Source organism: Prunus mume, linkage group LG5 (genome assembly GCF_029339155.1).
Source record: "Prunus mume cultivar Tortuosa linkage group LG5, ASM2933915v1, whole genome shotgun sequence".
NCBI classification, from domain to species: Eukaryota; Viridiplantae; Streptophyta; class Magnoliopsida; order Rosales; family Rosaceae; genus Prunus; species Prunus mume.
Genome location: NC_142702.1, coordinates 27,313,885 through 27,334,907, shown reverse-complemented (window position 1 = coordinate 27,334,907; position 21,023 = coordinate 27,313,885). Strand labels below are relative to the sequence as shown.

The window sequence follows — 21,023 nt, the reverse complement described above, 5'->3', positions numbered from 1 at the left end:
GTCACATATTCGCTGATTGAGCTACCTGTGGTGAAAAATATGCATGTTCTTGATGAAAAGATGGTAGCGTTGATCAAGTTTTTTAGAGAGACTGCCCTTAATTCTTCTACAGCTTGACCATGAATTTTTATTTAATTAGTTATGCAAATTATATATAAGTGAGAGGAAAACCACTTTGATTGGCTTTATCATACATCTTTTCATCTCATATGTAGCCTCACTCACTACGATCATCTAAGGAAGCACAGGATTTACCACCCTTCATTTTAAAATAAATCACATGTCAGTGTACACGTCCCATATGGATTTAAGTTCTTGATGTGTACGCTAATTGGATTAGCTAGAAAAATTAACGTAAACGAAATTCATCAAGGTATTAATGATTTTCATATATAAATATAGAGATGACTATTGATTGATATCGTTTAGAAATAAAACTAAAACTCATCAGTCACATTATACAAGAAAATAAAGCTGCGCATCGGCATGTCAGGGGAATTGTTGTAAAGTCCTTACGATATCTGAAAATCAAGTGTAAGTGACAATTAAGATAAGATTAGCTAAACGTAATTTCAAAGACTCTTTGCATTTAAAACTCAATCCTAAGCGTCGTCTGATTAGGATTCTCTTTGATGTTTTTTGGGTTGATTTTTTGGTATTTATTTATGTTATGTTATTAACAACAGGTAGCGTTTTGCATTTAGAATTTAATAACAATCCTTAATACGCACCAACACCACTCCTAATTACTCCAGAATACAAATTGCATGACTTGGTAGTTTCTTGAGTTCTTATGTTTTTACGGATATGGGGAGGGAGAGGCAGCCCTCATGAAAATAGCACAACATATTTCTTCTTCACAAGAAAACCGAATTAGCGAAGGCAAGGATCACATGGAAAATCGAAATATTACATTATTTTGCCTTCTGTTTGCTGGTTTAGTTTTATTTTTAATGTTCAACCAGACCACGGATGGATCCAAACCACTCTTTGTCTTCCAAACTCACCAATGCCAATCCTCTACCAAGGTAATAAATAATAATCTTTTTGTTTTTGTTTCCGTTTTTGTTCTTGTTGGCTTTTTTCTGTTTTCGTTTAATATGTAATTGTTGTGATTTGCTCAAGTTAATTTGTTTGGGACAGAGCAACACAATTGGCCCTGGAGATGGGCTTGAATCAGCTTTATCTGAGGCTTCCATGGCAAACAAGACTGTGATAATTGCTATTGTAAATAAGGCCTATGTGGAAGGAGACAAGCCAATGCTTGATATGTTTTTAGATGGTTTCTGGCTCGGAGAAGACACAAGGGGCTTGATTTCTCACCTGCTTCTTGTTGCCGTCGATCAAACTTCCTTCAAACGTTGCAAGTTTCTTCGCCTTCACTGCTACAAGCTCGAAGCAGATGGTGCCGATTTTGAGGCCGAGGAACTCTACATGTCGCAAGATTTTATCAAGATGATGTGGAGGAGAACCCTGTTTCTCAAGGAGATGCTAAAGAGAGGCTATAGTTTTGTATTCACAGTAAGTTTTCTCAACATAATCGTATTGCGAAGCTATTCAGCTTCATTACTCGATAAATAATCCGACAACATAATATGTCACTCTCGTAAAAGGGTCCAGTTGATAAACTAAAATGTGAAATATATAATGCCATACTCTGTTATGTTTGATTCGCAGTAATGTTTTTTGGCTGATAAATTAACAAGTAAAAATCACAAGTGGGAGTAAATAAAAAAACAATATGTGAGTGGATTATATGTTTGATTCAAAATATTTATATTTTAGTAAGGTGGATCCGAAAAGTTATGATATTCGACATATAATTAGCTTACATATATCCAAAATTTCCATTTACAGGACATAGATGTGTTGTGGCTAAGGAACCCATTCCCAAGGCTAACAAGCTTCAATGAAAACATAGATCTTCAAATCAGCGTTGATAAATTCAATGGGGATGAATGGTCTCAAGCCAACCCCATCAACACAGGCTTCTACATGGTCAGGTCCAACAACAGAACAATCTCGCTATTCGAGGAGTGGTACGCTAGAAGAAACAACTCCACAGGATTGAAAGAGCAGGATGTTTTGAACAACATGATGCAGGATGGTTTTTTCAGAGAGTTGGGCCTCAGTGTGAGGTTTTTGGACACCCTTTATTTCAGTGGCTTCTGTGAAGTTAGCAAAGACTTCAAAGTTGTCAGAACGGTTCATGCCAACTGCTGCCGGACTATAAGTGCTAAGGTGGCTGATCTGACCGCTGCGATTCACGATTGGAAGAGGTTCAAGAGCTTATCCGATTCCAATCAGACATCGACTTTGACATGGACTAGCCATGTAAATTGTGAGGGCTCCTGGAAGAATTTCAACGTGACCCTTGGCTAGATTTCCTAGTCCTAGACATAGTTTTCTTTTTTCGCTTTTTAAAAGTCAGTCAATCCTAACTTAGTTTAATTAGGATTGTATGTTATATGACAATATAGAATTCTGTGTTTGATCTTTTCAGGTGATGTCTCATGAGTTTGTACTTGTGTTCACAACAATATCGTTTTTGTTTTTTTTAAGATTAATAGCAGTTAATATAATACAATCCCAATGTCACGCCTGATCAGCTATTGATCACAAAAATTGCATGACATGGTCGGTCGTCAGTTTCTTCAAGTCTCCAGTTTTTATGGATAGAGATCTCTCCTTAAGATTGTTATATATGATCAAATTAACGCTCATAATAGTGTATTAGCTAAGACCTCCAAGACATGGAAAATTTTCAAATTGCCATATTATGCCTTCCATTTTCTAGTTTAGTAGTTTTGTGTATGTTCAACCAGACCACAGACCAATGCCAACCCTTTACCAAGGTAATTAAGTTTTAATTTGTTTAATCTATTATTAAATTGTTTTAATTTGTTCTAATTAATTTTTTTAAAATAATTAATAGATCAACACAAACAGCAAAGAAGATGTAAGCTTTATATAAGGCTTCCATGGGAACTTACAAGACTCTGATAATTGCGATTGTAAATAAAGCGTACGTAGAAGGAGATAAGCCAATGCTTGATTTATTTTTAGATGGGTTCTGGCATGGAGAAGACACACGAGGCTTGATTTCTCGTTTCATACTTCTTATCTATATGAACTCATTTCATACTTCAACGAAGGCATAGATCTTCAAATCAGCACCGACAGCTTCAATGGTGATCAATTGTCTGAAGCAAACCCCATCAACACAGGTTTCTACATGGTGAGATCTAACAACAGAACAATCTCCTTATTCGAAAAGTGGTATGCCCAGAAAAACTACTCAACCAAATTGAAAGGGCAGGATGTTTTAAATGGCACGATGAAGGAAGGTGTTTTCAGAGAGTTAGGCCTCAGCGTGAGGTTTTTGGACACCCGTTACTTCAGTGGCTTCTGTGAAGTTAGCAGGGACTTCAAAGCTGTCACAACCGTTCATGCCAATTGCTGCCGGACTCTAGGTGCTAAGATGGTTGATCTGACGGCTGTGGTTCACGATTGGAAGAGGTTCAAGAGCTTATCTAATTCCAACTGGACATCGACTTTGAAATGGACTAACCATGTAGCCTGTAATCGGTCCTGGAAGTGCAATAAAGTGACATGGAGCTAGGTTTTTAATTGCTTCACTTCTAAATGATCATGAAAATAATTAAAGACAGATTTTTTTTTTTTTTAATGTATTGTCACTCTATCAAGATGATTAATTGTCTCAGTGACAAGTGCATCTCTTTCTATAAAAAAAATTCATGAAAAGAGTTGCTGAGTTTGAGTGGACTGCATTTTTTATGAATGAGACGAATTTCACTAAATAAGTTGGACTTCCTAAATAACAATAAATTATTTTTTCTAGATAGTTGTACTGGAGTGGAGCCCACACCCTAGTCTAACTATGGCTCCACCCTTGCTAATTTGTGACTATATGGTGCTATATCCTTAATTTTCAAGGCTATAATTGAGATTTTACATGAGATGGTTGAGCAAAACTCTCTTAATTATGTCCTCTTCCTTCCCAAATTAAGCTGCTAGTGGGTTTCTGTTATTCAACTAATGCAAAGTGTGGATCTGAAATCCCAACGAACATTAGCCCCTAATTGGAAACCAAAATGTGCGAGAAGCTCTCCACGTCTCACAAATTTTGGATGAATCCCTCTAAATATGTGCCTTATGCAGCTCTTGCAAAGTGGACTATAAAATCAAATCCTTTTACAATTCTAAATCAATAGCACCCAAAAACATACAAAACCTCAAAACCAAAAACCCAATAAAAATAAAAATAAAAATGGCCAAAAAAAAAACAGGCATGGGCGTCAATGCAGCTCTAACCATGACATTAATTCTCTTCACTGCCACCATAACCATGGCGGATGATCATACCCCAGTACCAGCCGACCAATCCCAAGTCAACACATGGTTCAATAACAACGTGAAGCCGTACACGACGGCGGAGCACACTTGACCCGCCCTTGCAACTACCGAGGTGGTCAAAAGGTCATCAAGGTCATGAAAGAGTGGACAATTCAAGACCATTATCGTTAATAGCATTCTGGCAACACCAAACGTGTCATTGTGTACATTGGAGGGGGAGAGTACAATGAGAAAATCACCATTCCGCGGAATAAACCATTTGTTACATTTTATGGCTCTCCAACAAATATGCCAACTTTGACCTTTGCTGGCACATCCCAAAAATATGGAACAGTGAACAGTGCCACAGTGATTGCTGAATCTGACTACTTTGTGGCATCTAATGTTATTATTAAGGTATGTAAATTTATCACATCAATATGTCACATGATATTATCATCACACACAATAAATTTTTATTGACATTCTTTTATTATTTTTGAGTGGGGATAAAAATTTGTGTTGATTTGTAATTGTGAAGAACTCTTCGCCAAGGCCAGATGGGAAAAGAGTGGGAGCGCAGGCAGTGGCATTGAGGGTGTCGGGGAACAAGTCAGCCTTGTACAATTGCAAGCTTATTGGTTTCCAGGACACCCTTTGTGATGACAGGGGCAATCATTTGTTCAAGGACTGCTTCATTGAAGGCACTGTGGATTTCATATGGGGAAGTGGAAAGTCTCTCTATCTGGTAATGCCACCCAAACTCTCCCTATAATTTCTCAATGAAAGGACAATCTATTGAGGAACTCTACATGCGAGTCTGGTCATATAATAGTGAACTTCACATACATGTTGTAAGAGAAATGTTATATGTACGATTAACTCATCAGTATAATTGAGCTTGTTGATGGTCTATATTATGCCATGGTTTTGATGGTTAATGAATTAATGGGTGCAGAACACTGAGTTACATGTGTTGGGGGATAATGGATTAACAGTGATAACAGCACAAGCAAGGGACTCAGCTTCAGAGGATACTGGATACTCATTTGTCCACTGCAAGATTACTGGGACTGGAAGTGGCACATATTTGGGCAGGGCTTGGAGGACCAATCCCATGGTGGTCTATGCCTACACCAGCATGACCAAGGTCATCAACCCTGCCGGATGGAGCGACGATAACCACCCCGAACGTGACAGGTAAGCAAATTAAAAAACATTAATTAAGCATTTTCATATAATTGATTGGTTTTTAGACTTAATAAATATTGATCATTATTATTATTATTTTTTTTTGGTGTGTATGTGGCAATATTATAGCACGGTGTTCTATGGAGAGTACAAGTGTTCAGGTCCAGGTTCAAGTGCTGCTGGGAGAGTAAAATACACCAAACATTTGACAGACGAACAAATCAAACCTTTCCTAAGCCTTGGCTATATTCAGGGTTCCAAATGGCTGCTTCCTCCTCCAAATCCCAAAGTGTAGATATTGGATATAGTTTTCTTAACTGTACAGGTACGATTGAGAAAGCCAACCGCAGGCCTCATGCAAAATGTACATGAGCTAGCTATATAGTAATGTATAAAATCAATATTATGATTTAATTTGTGAAGATCTTCCTCTATACAATTTGAGCATAGTTTGTCGATTTGATTGGTACAAAAGACACATTAACATTTATTAATGCTTATGCTCCTAAGATCTATAATGTAGTACAAAAATTAAAAAAAGGACCCCTCCTTTTAATTTTCACATAAGAAATAAGTCGTGCATGCGCAAAGAGTTATTTTAAGCGTTGACTAGATTCCAACTGAACTTGCTTGATGATGAGTGAGATTTTGTGCTTTTCTCTTTCTAAAACATCCGGATCATGTGGAGAATAAAAATCAAGTATAATCTAATATAATGGGTTCCACAATTTAGTAATTAAAGTTCAATTCTGAAACATTTGGGATGGAAAAGCTTGTTTGCTGACCATTTTTTGGTGCTAACAGAATAAATGTAATTTATCGATTTGTTATGGATCAAATATACATGTCTGAGATTTTGGGGCTGAGAAACTGTACATGTCTCAAGATTTTATCAACATTATGCGGAGGAGAACTCTCATATTCAACATATTATATATGAGGTTGTCGGTCTCCATCAATTGATCAATTGTCTAACAATATAACATATCAAACTATTGTAAAACGAATTTAACTTCAACCAAGCAAAATGTGATAAATAATATATTACATAACCATATCTACATTTCTCATAAAAGATGCCATTAATCAAGTAAACTTTTCTATTGCCAGACTGTGAGTTCGTATAACGATTTTGTTGAATCTGTACGCACGATATTCAGTATGGCAACTCAACATTACTCTTATATATTTGTATAAACACAGTATAATTACATGTAGAGAAAATTAAGAAAGCAATACATTTTTCAGCTTCAATGGCGACAAATGGTATTGAAGAAAACCCCATCAGCACAAGCTTCTACATGGTGAGATCCAACAGCATAATAGTCTCCTTATTCGACAAATGGTACACCTGGAAAACTAATCCACCAGATTGAAAGAGGATGAGGATGTTGGACACCTTTACTTCAGTGGCTTCTGTGAAGTTATCAGGGTTCAGAGCTGTCACAGCCATCCATGCCAATTGCTGCCGGACTATAGGTGCAAAGGTGGCTGATCTGACGGCTGTGGTTCATGATTGGAAGAGGTTCAAGAGTTTATCTAATTCCAAGACAATCACTGATGCCGTTAATAGGATTCTTGTCGGCAACACCAAAAGTGTCATTGTGTACATTGGAGGGGGAGAGTACAATGAGAAAATCACAATTCCGCGAAATAAACCATTTGTTATATTTTATGGCTCTCCAACAAATATGCCAACTTTGACCTTTGCTGGCACAGCCCAAAAGTATGGAACTGTGAACAGTGCCACAGTGATTGTTGAATTCGACTACTTCGTAGCAACTAACCTTATTATTAAGGTGTGTAAATGTATCATGTTACGTGATATTATCATCATGAGCAATAATCTTTTATCAATATTCTTTTAAAAAATTTGTTTCCTTATTATAATTTGTGTTTGTGAAGAACTCTTCGCCAAGGCCATATGGGAAAAGAGTGGGAGCACAGACAGTGGCATTGAGGGTGTCGGGGAACAAGTCAGCCTTGTACAATTGCAGGCTGATTGGTTTCCAGGACACACTTTGTGATGACATGGGCAATCATTTTTTCAAGGACTGCTATATTGGAAGGCACGGTGGATTTCATCTTTGGAAGTGGAAAGTCTCTCTCTTTGATGCCACCCAAACTCTCCCCATTATTCCTCAAGTTCTCTTTGGTTTCAGTTCTCTTTGGTTTCAATTCTCTTTTGTTTCCGATTTTATTAAATTGTTTTAATTTGTTCTAATTAATTTTTTTGAAATAATTAATGGATCAACACAAACAGCAAAGAAGATGAGCTTGAATCAGCTTTGGAACTTACAAGACCGTGATAATTGCGATTGTTGAAGCGTACGTAGAAGGAGATAAGCCAATGCGTGATTTATTTTTAGATGGGTTCTGGCACGGAGAAGGCACACGAGGCTTGATTTCTCAACTTCTTCTTTTGGCGGTCGATCAAACATCTTTCAAAAGTTGTAAGTTTCTCCATCTTCACTGTCGCAAGCTCGAAGCAGATGATCCTGCCGATTTTGAGGCTGAGAAACTGTACATGTCTCGAGATTTTATCAACATGATGTGGAGGAGAACTCTCTTTCTCAAAGAAATGCTTGAGCGAGGCTATAGTTTCATATTCACAGTAATTTTCTAACTTAGAGATATACAATGTGATTCAACGTATTACATATGAGGTCGTCGGTCACGATTACTCGACCAATTGCTAACAACATAATATGTCATAATACTCTTGTAAAATGAATTAACCAAGCAAAATGTGATATATAATGGTTATTATGGTTACATGATACATTACTCGGTAAAAGAAGTGAACTTGCTTGGTTAATATATTATATATCACATTTCTCGTATTCCGATTTTGTTAAATCATGTATTCACATTACTCGGTTAAAGAAGTGAACATTATGATAACTATGGAGAAGAAGAAGTGCTGAAGAGAGAAAAGTAAAGCTTTGTATATTCTCTGAAATTGTGTTTTTTACATTGTTCTTAAATGAACCACAGACCCAAGCTTATATAGCTGTGTAACCATAAGCTAACTTGCTTAACAGATTGCTTAACAGACTAACTAATCATACTACTAAGCACGTGAAGGGCTAACAAACTTGCCACCTCACCAAGGACACGTGTCACTAGTAACATAAGCTAACATTCCCCCTCAATCTCAGCTGGGTTGTTACCTAGCCTGAGATTGGAACGATGTCGAATGAACACTGGACTATGAAGGCCCTTGGTAAGAATATCTGCAACCTGACCATCTGTGGGAATATATTGCACAACCAGATCTCGACATTGAACTCTTTCTCTAACAAAGTGATAATCGATCTCCAAATGTTTAATACGCGAGTGAAAAACTGGATTGACACTAAGAGCCAATGCTGACATATTATCACTATGAATAATAGGTGCCTCTGGCAGTGTCATATGTAAATCACACATTATCTGTCTAATCCAAGCAATGTCTGCTGCACAATTGGCTAGAGCACGGTATTCGGCTTCAGTGGAACTACGAGAGACTGCAGCTTGTTTCTTCGATGACCATGAGATTGGATTATCACCAAGAAATACAACATAACCTGTGGTAGAACGTCTGGTGTTAGGATCACCTGCCCAATCAGAGTCACAATAGCCGGATAAAAGCATAGAGCCAGGAGAGAATGTGATCCCATACTGAAGAGTACCTTGCAGATATCGCAAGATACGTTTGACCAAAGCAAAATGTGTATCAGTGGGAGCATTCATAAATTGACACACTGTGTTTATCTGCAAAAGCAATATCTGGTCGTGTAAAGGTCAAATATTGTAATGCTCCAACAAGACTTGGTACAATGTTGGATCAGAAAGAAGAGTACCTTCATCTTTCAACACAGACTGATGAGGTTTAATTGGAGTCAAACATGGTTTACAAGTGTCCATGCCTGCCTTCTTAAACAAATCTCGAGCATACTTAGCTTGATTGACAAAAATATCACCATTGTCCTGATAATGAACCTCCAATCCAAGAAAATAGGTAAGACGACCTATGTCTTTCATATCAAATACCTCCCCCAAAGAATCAATAACAGATTGTACCACTTGTGTATTCTGATCCAGTGATGATTATATCATCAACATACAATAATAGAATAACCACAGAGGTAGAATTTTGTCTGACAAACAGACTAGGATCTGAGTGAGATGATTGAAACCCCAAAGAAGGCAGATAACCTGTAAACTTGGCATTCCATGCACGCGGTGCCTGTTTTAAACCATATAGGGATTTCTGTAATTTGCACACATAATTAGGATATGTAGAGTCAGTAAAACCTTGAGGTTGCCTCATATAAACCTCTTCTTGTAATTCCCCTATGAAGGAAAGCATTTTTTACATCCAATTGCCGTAAATCCCATTTAAACATAGCAGCTAAACTGAGTACTAATCTGACTGTGGTGTGTCTCACTACAGGACTAAATGTTTCGTCATAATCCAAACCATGCTCTTGACTAAATCCTTGAGCGACCAGCCTAGCTTTGTATCTAGAAATTGTTCCATCTGAATTTCTTTTTATTTTATATATCCACCTACATCCTACAATATTCTTGTCAGGAGGAGAAGGAACAAGATTCCATGTACCTTGTAATTGAAGAAGCTTGAATTTCCTCTGCCATAGCCTGTTGCCATTCTGGTTGAGCTGCTGCTGCCTTAAAATAAGTTGGAGCCTCAGGTTCTATGACAGAAGTAAGCATAGTTGCAAAGCATGAGAATTCTGGAAATTGTCTTTTCTGAACAACCCCAGACTTGAGTCTGGTTTGCATAGGATGACAATTAGTAGAATGAGGCATTGCATAGGCATCTGATGACTCATGAATATTTGAGTTAGATGGAATAGGTAACACTACCTCCAATTGATTGGTTGAAGTAACAGGTAATATAGAACCTGATGAGAACTCCAAGGGCTCAATATTATTGGTCATTGGAAGTTCTGAATGAGGTTCCATAGAAGACTGAGCAGAAGAGGTAGATTGTTGGGAAGATGTATGAGGCAAAGTAACTGAGATATTGACTGGCCTTGGATTAGATGAAGCAACTGTAGTAGAAATTGGAGGCGACTTTAACACCTTAAAGGGAAAGAGACTCTCATCATGAATCACATGTCTAGAAATGTGAAGTTTCTGACTGAGCATATTATAGCAATAAACTCCTTTATGGCTCAATGAATATCCTAGAAACACACATTGGGATGATCGAGATTCCAGTTTATGAGTATTATACTGTTTGAGCAAAGGATATACAGCTGAACCAAACACCTTCATGGCACTTAAAACCGGATGATGACCGAAGAACTTATAATATGGAGAAGTCATGTTCAATCCTTTGCAAGGCATTCTATTGATAAGAAAAACTGCATGAGCTGCTGCATAATACCAGAGATTAGTAGGCAATTCAGCTGTCTGTAGGAGAGTAATAGCTGTCTCTATCACATGTCTATTCTTTCTCTCAAAGCAACTCCATTTTGCTGAGGAGTGTAAGGGCATGATAGGTGATGACTAATACCTTTAGATGACAAGAACTCCCGAAAAGCTTTACTAGTATACTCACCCCCTCCATCGGATTGAAAATTTTGATATGAGCTTGATATTGATTAACAACATAGGCATGAAACTTGACAAATGTTGGCAAAACATCAGATTTATTAATAAGTGGGAAAATCCACATGTATCTTGTACATCATCAATGATGGTAAGATAATATCGAAAACCTCCCACTGCTATACATGCTGAAGGTCCCCAAACATCACTGTGAAGCTTATGAAAAGGTACTATAGTGGTAGATTGAGAATGAGAAAATGGTAATCTATGCATTTTGCCTTGAATACAAGCAACACAAACTTCAGAACTAGTATCTGCATGACAAGGAATCTGAGAGGTCTTAAGTATATGATGCAGCACTTCATTGGAGACATGTCCTAATCGAAGATGCCATAGCTTTGACGTCACTTGTTGTCCTAGAAAAGCCGTTGGGGAAGGCTGAGACGCTGTGGCAGATTTATTAGATTGAACTAGGGAAGTAGAAGAGGCATTGTTCTCAAACTAAGGAATGGGATAGAGGCCTTGTCTACTCTGCCCTTGGCACAGATCTGATTGGTGTGCTTGTCCTGCACATAGATGTAGTGTTCATCAAAGATAACCCTGCAGTGATTGTCCCGACATAACTGATAAACAGATAAGAGATTGGCAGCAAGATGAGGAACATGGAACACATTATTTAAATGTAAAGATCCAGGGAGATCTGTCAACATAGAAGTACCAATATTAGAAATAACCAAACCTTCTCCACTGCCTACTGTCACTTTATTCTCAGAAGAGTATGGAGTAGCAGTCATAAGGTTGGAGACATGTGGAGTCATATGATGTGAAGCGCCACTATCGCTATCCACAGATCATCAGGAGCATACACGAAGGCACGTGTGCTGTCATAACTGTAGAGAAGGAGGTGGAGTGGCTCCCGATACGCAAAATTTGCTCTGTGATAGCAATTTAAAGCAATATGTCCACGTTTCCCACAGATTTGACATTCCACAATAGGAGGAGGAGCAGAATTTTCAGGAATTCGATAAAAGCAATTTGTAGCTGTGTGACCTCTCTTATTACAGATCTGACATTCAGGAATTGCCTGTGTTTTTGGACCAGAAGAAAACTTGGGAACAAAAGACCTTGGTTGAGAATTGAAACGGCCACCATTATTGCCATGAAAGCCTCGACCTCTATTATTGTAGTGTGAATTAGTAGGCTGACTTGCTTGAGAATAATGCATTGTTGGTTGAGAATGAGGCACAGAGGAGGACTGAAACCTGGCATTAAACCCCATAGTTGGTGAAGTATTTGACTGAGAAGGACCAGTTATGGTTCCCACTGTAGCAGATGAATTGGTTGAAGAACTATGCACATTATTAGCAGTAGATGAAGATCCCAATTCAAAGGAGGTTACACCCATCATACCATGCATAGAGTGAGACATTGCTACAATTCTAGCCTCAATATTACGTTCTGCAGACAACAGATGAGCTCTGAATTCCTTGAGATTGATTGGTGTTTCCCTTGCTACTAACACCGTTTTAGTCATGTCAAATTCAGGAGGTAAACCATTAAGTGCAGCAATGATAATGTCATCATCGCTAAGTGAACTCCTGCTGCAGACAATTGATCCCAATGTGTTTCAACTTAAGCAAGAACTTTTCAATAGAATCACCGCCCTTATGTAGAGTATGCAATTCAGTCTTGAGTTGATTAACTCGTGCTCTAGAAACCGAGGCATATCTCAATTAAATTCAACCAAGCTTACAACCTATGACATATTCCATAGCATCATCGGATAATGTGGCAATAAGAAGACTTAAAAATGCCTTATCAACTTGAATCCAAGACCTATAATCTTCAGTAATCTCTGTTGTGACTCCTCTGACTCGTAGATGGTAAATTTCGTGGACACACAGTAGTGCCATCAAAATGCCCATACAAATCATATCCCTGTAGTACAGATTGCAATTGATACTGCCACTTGACAAAATTATCTTCTGACAGCTTAATGGTTAAGACTCCTAATAAACCCTCAATTCTAGGCATCGTAAAAGTCATGATTGACAATCAACTGATGATATGAAATATAAGCAAGAAAACCTATGTGCTTCAAGAAAACAGGGCTTCGTGCCTCAAGATCAGACTTTGTGTCTCAATAAAAGCTTCGTGCTTCAACAATGGCGTTGTGCCTTAGGAAAAGAAAATATCAGAAATTAAACAGCTTCGTGCTTCAATATAGGCTTCGTGCCGTAATAGGAGCTTTATGCCTCAATTCACTGAATCATTTGATCTAAATTCAATGTCGATGCAGAGAACAAGTTTAGAATTCATACCAGAGCTGAATTTATTGAACGAAGAAAAAGCTCAAACACAAGCAAAGAATCGCAAGATTGTGCAGCACGAAATTTCCATGAAAACTCGCCATGAAAGGTACAGAATCAAGCTTTTCAAGCGGAGCGGAAGCTGGAGATCAAGAGCCGAAGCTCTGATACCATGATAACTATGGAGAAGAAGAAGTGCTGAAGAGAGAAAAGTAAAGCTCTGTATATTCTCTGAAATTGTGTTTTTTACATTGTTCTTAAATGAACCACAGACCCAAGCGTATATAGCTGTGTAACCATAAGCTAACCTGCTTAACAGATTGCTTAACAGATTGCTTAACAGACTAACTAATCATACTACTAAGCACGTGAAGGGCTAACAAACTTGCCACCTCACCAAGGACACGTGTCACTAGTAACATCAGCTAACAAATATATTTGTATAAATGCAGTATAATCACGCGTACATGGAGCAAATTAATAAAGCAATACATTTTTGTGTGTTTACATTTATATGAACTCATCCAGACTTATATATATTTTAACCTTTCATTCCCAGACATAGATGTGATGTGGCTAAGGAACCCCTTTCCAAGGCTAATTAGCTTCAACGAAAACATAGATCTTCAAATCAGCACCGATAGCTTCAATGGTGATCAATTGTCTGAAGCAAACCCCATCAACAGGTTTCTACATGGTGAGATCTAACAACAGAACAATCTTATTCGAAAAGTGGTATGCCCAGAAAAACTACTCAACCAAATTGAAAGAGCAGGATGTTTTAAATGGCATGATGAAGGAAGGTGTTTTTAGAGAGTTAGGCCTCAGCGTGAGGTTTTTGGACACCCGTTACTTCAGCGGCTTCTGTGAAGTTAGCAGGGACATCAAATCTGTCACAACCGTTCATGCCAATTGCTGCCGGACTATAGGTGCTAAGGTGGTTGATCTGACGGCTGTGGTTCACGATTGGAAGAGGTTCAAGAGCTTATCTAATTCCAACTCGACATCGACTTTGAAATGGACTAACCATGTAGCCTGTAATCGGTCCTGGAAGTGCAAAGTGACATGGGGCTAGGTTTTTAATTGCTTCACTTCTAAATGATCATGAAAATAATTAAACACAGATTTTTTATTATTTTATAAATGTATGGTCACCCAATCAAGAGGATTAATTGTCTCAGTGACAACTGCACTCTTTCTAAATAAAATAATAATAATCGTTGAAAGAGTTATTGAATTTGAGTGAACTACATTTTTTCTAAATGAGACGAATTCCCATAAATAAGATGAACTTCCTAAAATTAACACTAAATTGAGATTTTACATGGGATGGTTAAGAAAAACTCTCTTAATTATGTCCTCTTCCGTCCCAAATTAAGCTGCTATTCAAAGTGTGGATCTGAAATCCCAATGAACATTAGCCACTAATTGAAACCAAAATGTGCGAGAAGCTCTCCAAGTTTCGCAAATTTTGGATGAATCCCTCTAAATAGTGGACTATAAAATCAAATCCTTCGACCATTCTAATCAATAGCACCCAAAAACATACAAAACCTCAAAACCAAAAATCCAAAAAATATTAAAAATTAAAATGGCCGGAAAACCAACATGCATGGGTGTCAACGCAGCTTTAACCATGACATTAATTCTCCTCACTGCCACCATAGCCATGGCGGATGATGATACACCGGTACCAGCTGAGCAAACCCAAGTCAACACATGGTTCAATAACAATGTGAAGCCGCATACACAGAACAGAAGGGCACGCTTGACCCTGCCCTTGCAACGGCTGAGGCTGGTCAAACAATCATCAAGGTCATGAAAGATGGAAGTGGACAATTCAAGACTATTACTGACGCCATTAATAGCATTCCGGCTGGCAACACCAAACGTGTCATTGTGTACATTGGAGGGGGAGAGTACGACGAGAAAATCACAATTCCACGGAACAAACCATTTGTTACATTTTATGGCTCTCCAACCAATATGCCAACTTTGACCTTTGGTGGCACAGCCCAAAAGTATGGAACTGTGAACAGTGCCACAGTGATTGCTGAATCTGACTACTTCATGGCAGCTAATGTTATTTTTAAGGTATTTAACTTTATCAAATCAACATGTCACATGATATTATCATCACACAATAAATATTTGTTTACATTCTTTTATTATTTTTGTGTGGGGATTAAAATTTGCATTGATTTGTGGTTGTGAAGAACTCTTCGCCAAGGCCAGATGGGAAAGCAGTGGGAGCGCAGGCAGTGGCATTGAGGGTGTCAGGGAACAAGTCAGCCTTGTACAATTGCAAGCTTATTGGTTTCCAAGACACCCTTTGTGATGACAAGGGCAATCATTTTTTCAAGGACTGCTTTATTGAAGGCACCGTGGATTTCATCTGGGGAAGTGGAAAGTCTCTATATTTGGTAATGCCACCTAAACTCTCCTTATAATTCCTCAATGAAAGGAAAATCTATTAAGGAACTCTATATGCGACTCGTCATATGATAGTGAATCTCATGTACATGTTGTAAGAGGAACGTTATATGTACGATGAACTCATCTGTATAATTGAGCTTGTTGATGGTCTATATTATGTCATGGTTTTGATGGTTAATTAATTAATGAGTGCAGAACACTGAGTTACATGTGTTGGGAGATAATGGATTAACAGTGATAACAGCACAAGCAAGAGACTCAGCTTCAGATGATACTGGATACTCATTTGTCCACTGCAACATAACTGGGACTGGAAATGGCACATATTTGGGCAGGGCTTGGAGGATCAGTCCCATGGTGGTCTTTGCCTACACCAGCATGTCCGAGGTCATCAACCCCGCCGGCTGGAGCAACGATAACCGCCCCGAACGTGACAGGTAAGCAAATTTATATACACTAATTAAACTGTTTCATATAATTGATTGGTTTTGAGAGTTAATTAATAATTATCAATAATTTTTTATTATTATTATTTTTTATTTTTATTTTTATTTTTTGTATGTGGCAATATTTTAGCACTGTGTTCTATGGAGAATACAAGTCTTCGGGTCCAGGTTCAAGTGTGGCTGGGAGAGTAAAATACACCAAACATCTGACGGACGAACAAGTCAAACCTTTTCTAAACCTTGGCTATATTCAGGGTTCCAAATGGCTGCTTCCTCCTCCAAATCCTAAAGTGTAGATATTGGATATAGTTTTCTTAAATATATATATATGTATGTATGTATGTATGTATGTTAATATACGATTGAGAATGCCGGCGGCACGCCTCATGCAAAATGTACATGAGCTAGCCATATAGTAATGTATAGAATCAATATTATGATCTAATTTGTGAAGATCTTCCTCTATACAATAGTTTGTCGATTTGATTGGTACAAAAGACACATTAACATTAATTAATACTTACTGTTTATACCAAAATGAACGACCAATGAGAATCGGGCGCATGGACAAGATTGGGTCTATGGTAGCCTTCGGTACATTTATTCAGCACCCAGCTTACCGATCCAGCAATTAGGGCAACCTCCTCCTCTAGGACACGTGGCAAGCCCACAATCAATGTCTATAGTCTCATATCGAAATTCTACACAACTTGCACACCTTCCAAGGTCTATAAAAGAAGCACAATTCCCCAAAATGGAGGTAATCAGAACTCACGGCATATTGTTTATTGATATGTATTCAACTTTACTAAATCCGTACTTACTCAAGCATCGGAAAGCCTTCACAAGATTATACTGGTGCCCTAGGTCTTCCCGAGTGTTTGTTATCTTGCAGATCACGCGCTCTGCCGAGGCCCAGAGCATACCGAAGGCCCAACATCACTAAGTTGCGCGGGAAAGTGCCGAACCATTTTTCTGCGTCAACACTTACACTCCACTTTTCAAGGTTCTAAGATCTATAATGCACGTACAAATAAAATAATTTAAAAAAAAAAATGGAACCCTTTTTAATTTGGGAGTTTCACTAAAACACCCAAAATGAGGGTTGAAATTATAAAAAAACTCAAACACTATTTAAATATAGACACACACACCCAAAACCCATCATTACACACACTCAAAATCCATTTATAAACACACCCAAAAAGTTCACTTTGGGGTTGATTTTGGGAGTGTTTCTATATTTAAATAGTGTTTGGGTTTTTTTATAAATACATGCCTAGAATTGGGTTTTTTTATAAATTTATATTTTAATTTTCACATAAGAAATAAGTCGTGCATGCACAAAGAGTTAGGTTAAGCCTTGAATAGATTCTAACTGAACTTGCTTGATGATGAGTGAGATTTTGTGCTTTTCTCTTTCTAAAACATCCGGATCATGTGGAGAATAAAAATCAAGTATAATCTAATTTAATAGGTTCCTCAATTTAGTAATTAAAGTTCAATTCTGAAAATTTTGGGATGGAAAAGCTTGTTTTGGTGCTAACAGAAGAATAAATTGTAATTTATCGATTTGTTATGGATGAAATATACGTCACTCACATTGTTTTAAAATGAATTTGTGTGTATGGTCTTTGAATTGTAAGGATAATTAAGGGTGGACACAAAATTGCAAGGAACAGAAACCTCTTGTTAATGAGAAGTAGTAGAAATTAAAATGTGCCAGAGAAGCTCTCCAATAATCATGCCTTTGTAGCTTATTCACTCATGCATCATGGACTATGGAACCAAACACTCTAGCTCATTAGCACCCAAACGAACATGATAGTTTTCAGGAAAGGTTAAGTTTTTGGTAATTTTTTATGCTTTCTTTCCCATTTGGATTCAGTTTGTTTTTTCCTTTTGTTAACTAGATTGCCTTATGCTTCCTGGTTGAATTAATTAGGATTTCCAATGCTTGATTTATTTTTAGATGGGGTCTGGCTTGGAGAAGACACACGAGCTTGAGGCTTGATTTCTCACCTGCTTCTTGTTGCATGCACGGTCGATCAAACATCTTTTGAACGTAGTAAGGTTCTCCACCTTCACTGCCACAAGCTGGAAGCAGATGAGCAAGCCGATTTTGAGGCTGAGAAACTGTACATGTCTCAAGATTTTATCAACATCATGTGGAGGAGAACTCTCATATTCAACATATTATATCATATGAGGTCTTCAGTCTCTATCAATTGATCAATTGTCTAACAACATAACATATCATACTATTGTGAAACGATGGGTTGCAGATAAGGTAAGTTGAATTTGAAATGTGTAAGCCAAATTTACTATAAAATTTTCTATTGCCAGACTGTGAGTTCGTATAACGATTTTGTTGAATCTGTACTCACGATACTCAGTATGGCAAACATTACTCTTATATATTTGTATAAACACAGTATAATTACACGTAGAGAAAATTAAGAAAGCAATACATTTTTTAGCTTCAATGGCGACATATGGTACTGAAGCAAACCCCATCAGCGCAAGCCTTTTCATGGTGAGATCTAACAGCAGAACAATCTCCTTATTCGACAATTGGTACGCCCGGAAAACTACTCCACCAGATTAAAAGAGGATGAGGATGTTGGACACCCTTTATTTCAGTGGCTTCTGCGAAGTTAGCAGGGTTCAGAGCTGTCACAGCCATCCATGCCAATTGCTGCCGGACTATAGGTGCTAAGGTGGCTGATCTAACGGCTGTGGTTCACGATTGGAAGAGGTTCAAGAGTTCATCTAATTCCAATCATTTATCAACTTTGAAGCTCAAAGTGACCTAGGGCTAGACTTTTAATTGCTTAACTTACACATGATCATGAAACTAATTATATTGAGTGGACTAATTTTTTTTTTTCTAGAATAAGGTGAACTTCCTAAATGAGCACTAAATTTTCCTATTTTTTTAGATAATTGTAAGAGCATGGCTTGGCTCCTTCAAATTAAGAAGGAGCTCATCCTCACAACAAATAGGATTTTGACACTTGTTAAATTTCAAAAGAGAAAAAGTTAAAGAAAAAAAAAAAAGGAATTGGACAAGTGATAAAACTCTATATTTGTTTTGAGGATCAATTTTAAGGAGCCAAACATTTTCCTATTTGTATTGAGTTGGAATGCAACCTAGTCTAAGAGTGGTTTTGCCGTTGCAAATGTGTGATAATCAAGGGTATAACTGGGATTTTATATGTGATGGCAAAGTGAACTCTCTTTTTATTATTATTATTTTTTTTTATAATAATAATAATTTTATGAGAGTTTCACTAAAACACCCAAAATGGGGGTTGAAATTATAAAAAAACCCAAGCACTATTTAAACATATAAACACACCCAAAACCCATCATTACACACACTCAAAACCCATTTATAAACACACCCAAAAAGTTGACTTTGGGGTTGATTTTGGGTGTGTTTCTATGTTTAAATAGTGCTTGGGTTTTTTTATAAATACATGTCTAGGATTGGGTTTATTTATAAATTTGTATAATTTTATTTTATTTTATAATAATACCACAATTATGTCCTCTTATGCCTTCCCAAATTAAGCTGTAGAGCTAGCTACAGCTAGTCCTTTTCGGTTATTCAACTAATACAAAATGCGTAACTGAAACCACAATGAACATAAGCCCCTAATTAGAAACCAAAATGTGCAAGAAACTCTCGAAAACCCACAAATTTAGGATTAATCCCTCTCAATATGCACTGTGCTTTAACCAGCTCTTGCATAGTGGACTATAAAATCAAAGCCTTCTATTCACCATTCTAATCAACAGCACCCAATACGATACAAAAACTCGAAACCAATAACCAGACGAATAAACAATAAAAATGGCCGGAAAAAACACATGCTTGGGTTTCCATGCAGCTCTAATGGTGATCAAATGTCTGAAGCAAACCCATCAACACAGGTTTCTACATGGTGAGATCTAACAACAGAACAATCTTATTCGAAAAGTGGTATGCCCAGAAAAACTACTCAACCAAATTGAAAGAGCAGGATGTTTTAAATGGCATGATGAAGGAAGGTGTTTTTAGAGAGTTAGGCCTCAGCGTGAGGTTTTTGGACACCCGTTACTTCAGCGGCTTCTGTGAAGTTAGCAGGGACATCAAATCTGTCACAACCGTTCATGCCAATTGCTGCCGGACTATAGGTGCTAAGGTGGTTGATCTGACGGCTGTGGTTCACGATTGGAAGAGGTTCAAGAGCTTATCTAATTCCAACTCGACATCGACTTTGAAATGGGACTAACCATGTAGCCTGTAATTGGTCCTGAAAGTGCAATAAAGTGACCTGGGGCTAGGTTTTTAATTGCTTCACTTCTAAATGATCATGATAATAATTAAAGACAGATATTATTTTTTTATATAATAAATGTATGGTCACCCTATCAAGAGGATTAATTGTCTCAGTGACAACTGCACTCTTTCTATATAAAAAATTTCGTTGAAAGAGTTATTGAATTTGAGTGAACTACATTTTTTCTGAATGAGACGAATTCCCTTAAATAATATGAACTTCCTAAAATTAACACTAAATTCCTTTTTTCTAGATATTTGAACTGGGGTGGAGCCCACCCTAGTCTAACTATGGCTCCACCCTTGCTAATTTGTGACTATATGATGCTATATCCTTAATTTTCAAGGCTATAATTGAGATTTTACATGAGATGGTTAAGAAAAACTCTCTTAATT

The 21,023-nt window shown here is 37.5% G+C and overlaps 1 protein-coding gene and 4 pseudogenes across 4 annotated transcripts; all 5 read left to right on the top strand.

Annotated features, from left to right (window-relative positions):
- The first annotated feature begins 753 nt into the window (after window positions 1-753).
- LOC103333159 (uncharacterized protein At1g28695-like) lies at window positions 754-2,499 on the top strand. Of its 2 annotated transcripts, none has more exons than XM_089052884.1 (3): window positions 754-1,028; window positions 1,126-1,521; window positions 1,858-2,499. In XM_089052884.1, exons 1-3 carry the CDS (start codon window positions 831-833, stop codon window positions 2,380-2,382), a joined length of 1,119 nt encoding a protein of 372 aa, XP_088909010.1. In that variant the 5' UTR covers window positions 754-830; the 3' UTR covers window positions 2,383-2,499. The 2 variants fall into 2 exon arrangements, with proteins under 2 accessions (XP_088909010.1, XP_088909011.1); XM_089052885.1 differs by having other exon boundaries at window positions 756-1,028; window positions 1,144-1,521.
- A 1,720-nt stretch (window positions 2,500-4,219) lies between these two features.
- On the top strand, window positions 4,220-5,969 carry LOC103333123 (putative pectinesterase 63; annotated as a pseudogene). The gene is made up of 4 exons (XR_016127160.1): window positions 4,220-4,773; window positions 4,898-5,104; window positions 5,315-5,556; window positions 5,677-5,969. The product of XR_016127160.1 is annotated as a putative pectinesterase 63 (transcript).
- Window positions 5,970-6,929: 960 nt separating this feature from the next.
- LOC103333160 (uncharacterized protein At1g28695-like) lies at window positions 6,930-14,493 on the top strand (annotated as a pseudogene).
- Window positions 14,494-14,956: 463 nt separating this feature from the next.
- On the top strand, window positions 14,957-16,753 carry LOC103333124 (putative pectinesterase 63; annotated as a pseudogene). Its single transcript, XR_016127117.1, has 4 exons — window positions 14,957-15,512; window positions 15,635-15,841; window positions 16,050-16,291; window positions 16,431-16,753. The product of XR_016127117.1 is annotated as a putative pectinesterase 63 (transcript).
- Window positions 16,754-18,121: 1,368 nt separating this feature from the next.
- LOC107880099 (uncharacterized protein At1g28695 pseudogene) lies at window positions 18,122-20,605 on the top strand (annotated as a pseudogene).
- The last annotated feature ends 418 nt before the right edge of the window (window positions 20,606-21,023 follow it).

What these genes read in the sequence shown, in the direction of transcription:
- LOC103333159 (XM_089052884.1), top strand. Translation starts at nt 831, where the DNA reads ATGAAAATAGCACAACATATTTCTTCTTCACAAGAAAACCGAATTAGC. An exon ending in AATGCCAATCCTCTACCAAG is followed by an intron (nt 1,029 to 1,125) that starts GTAATAAATAAT and finishes GATTTGCTCAAG; the next exon opens with TTAATTTGTTTGGGACAGAG. An exon ending in GCTATAGTTTTGTATTCACA is followed by an intron (nt 1,522 to 1,857) that starts GTAAGTTTTCTC and finishes TTCCATTTACAG; the next exon opens with GACATAGATGTGTTGTGGCT.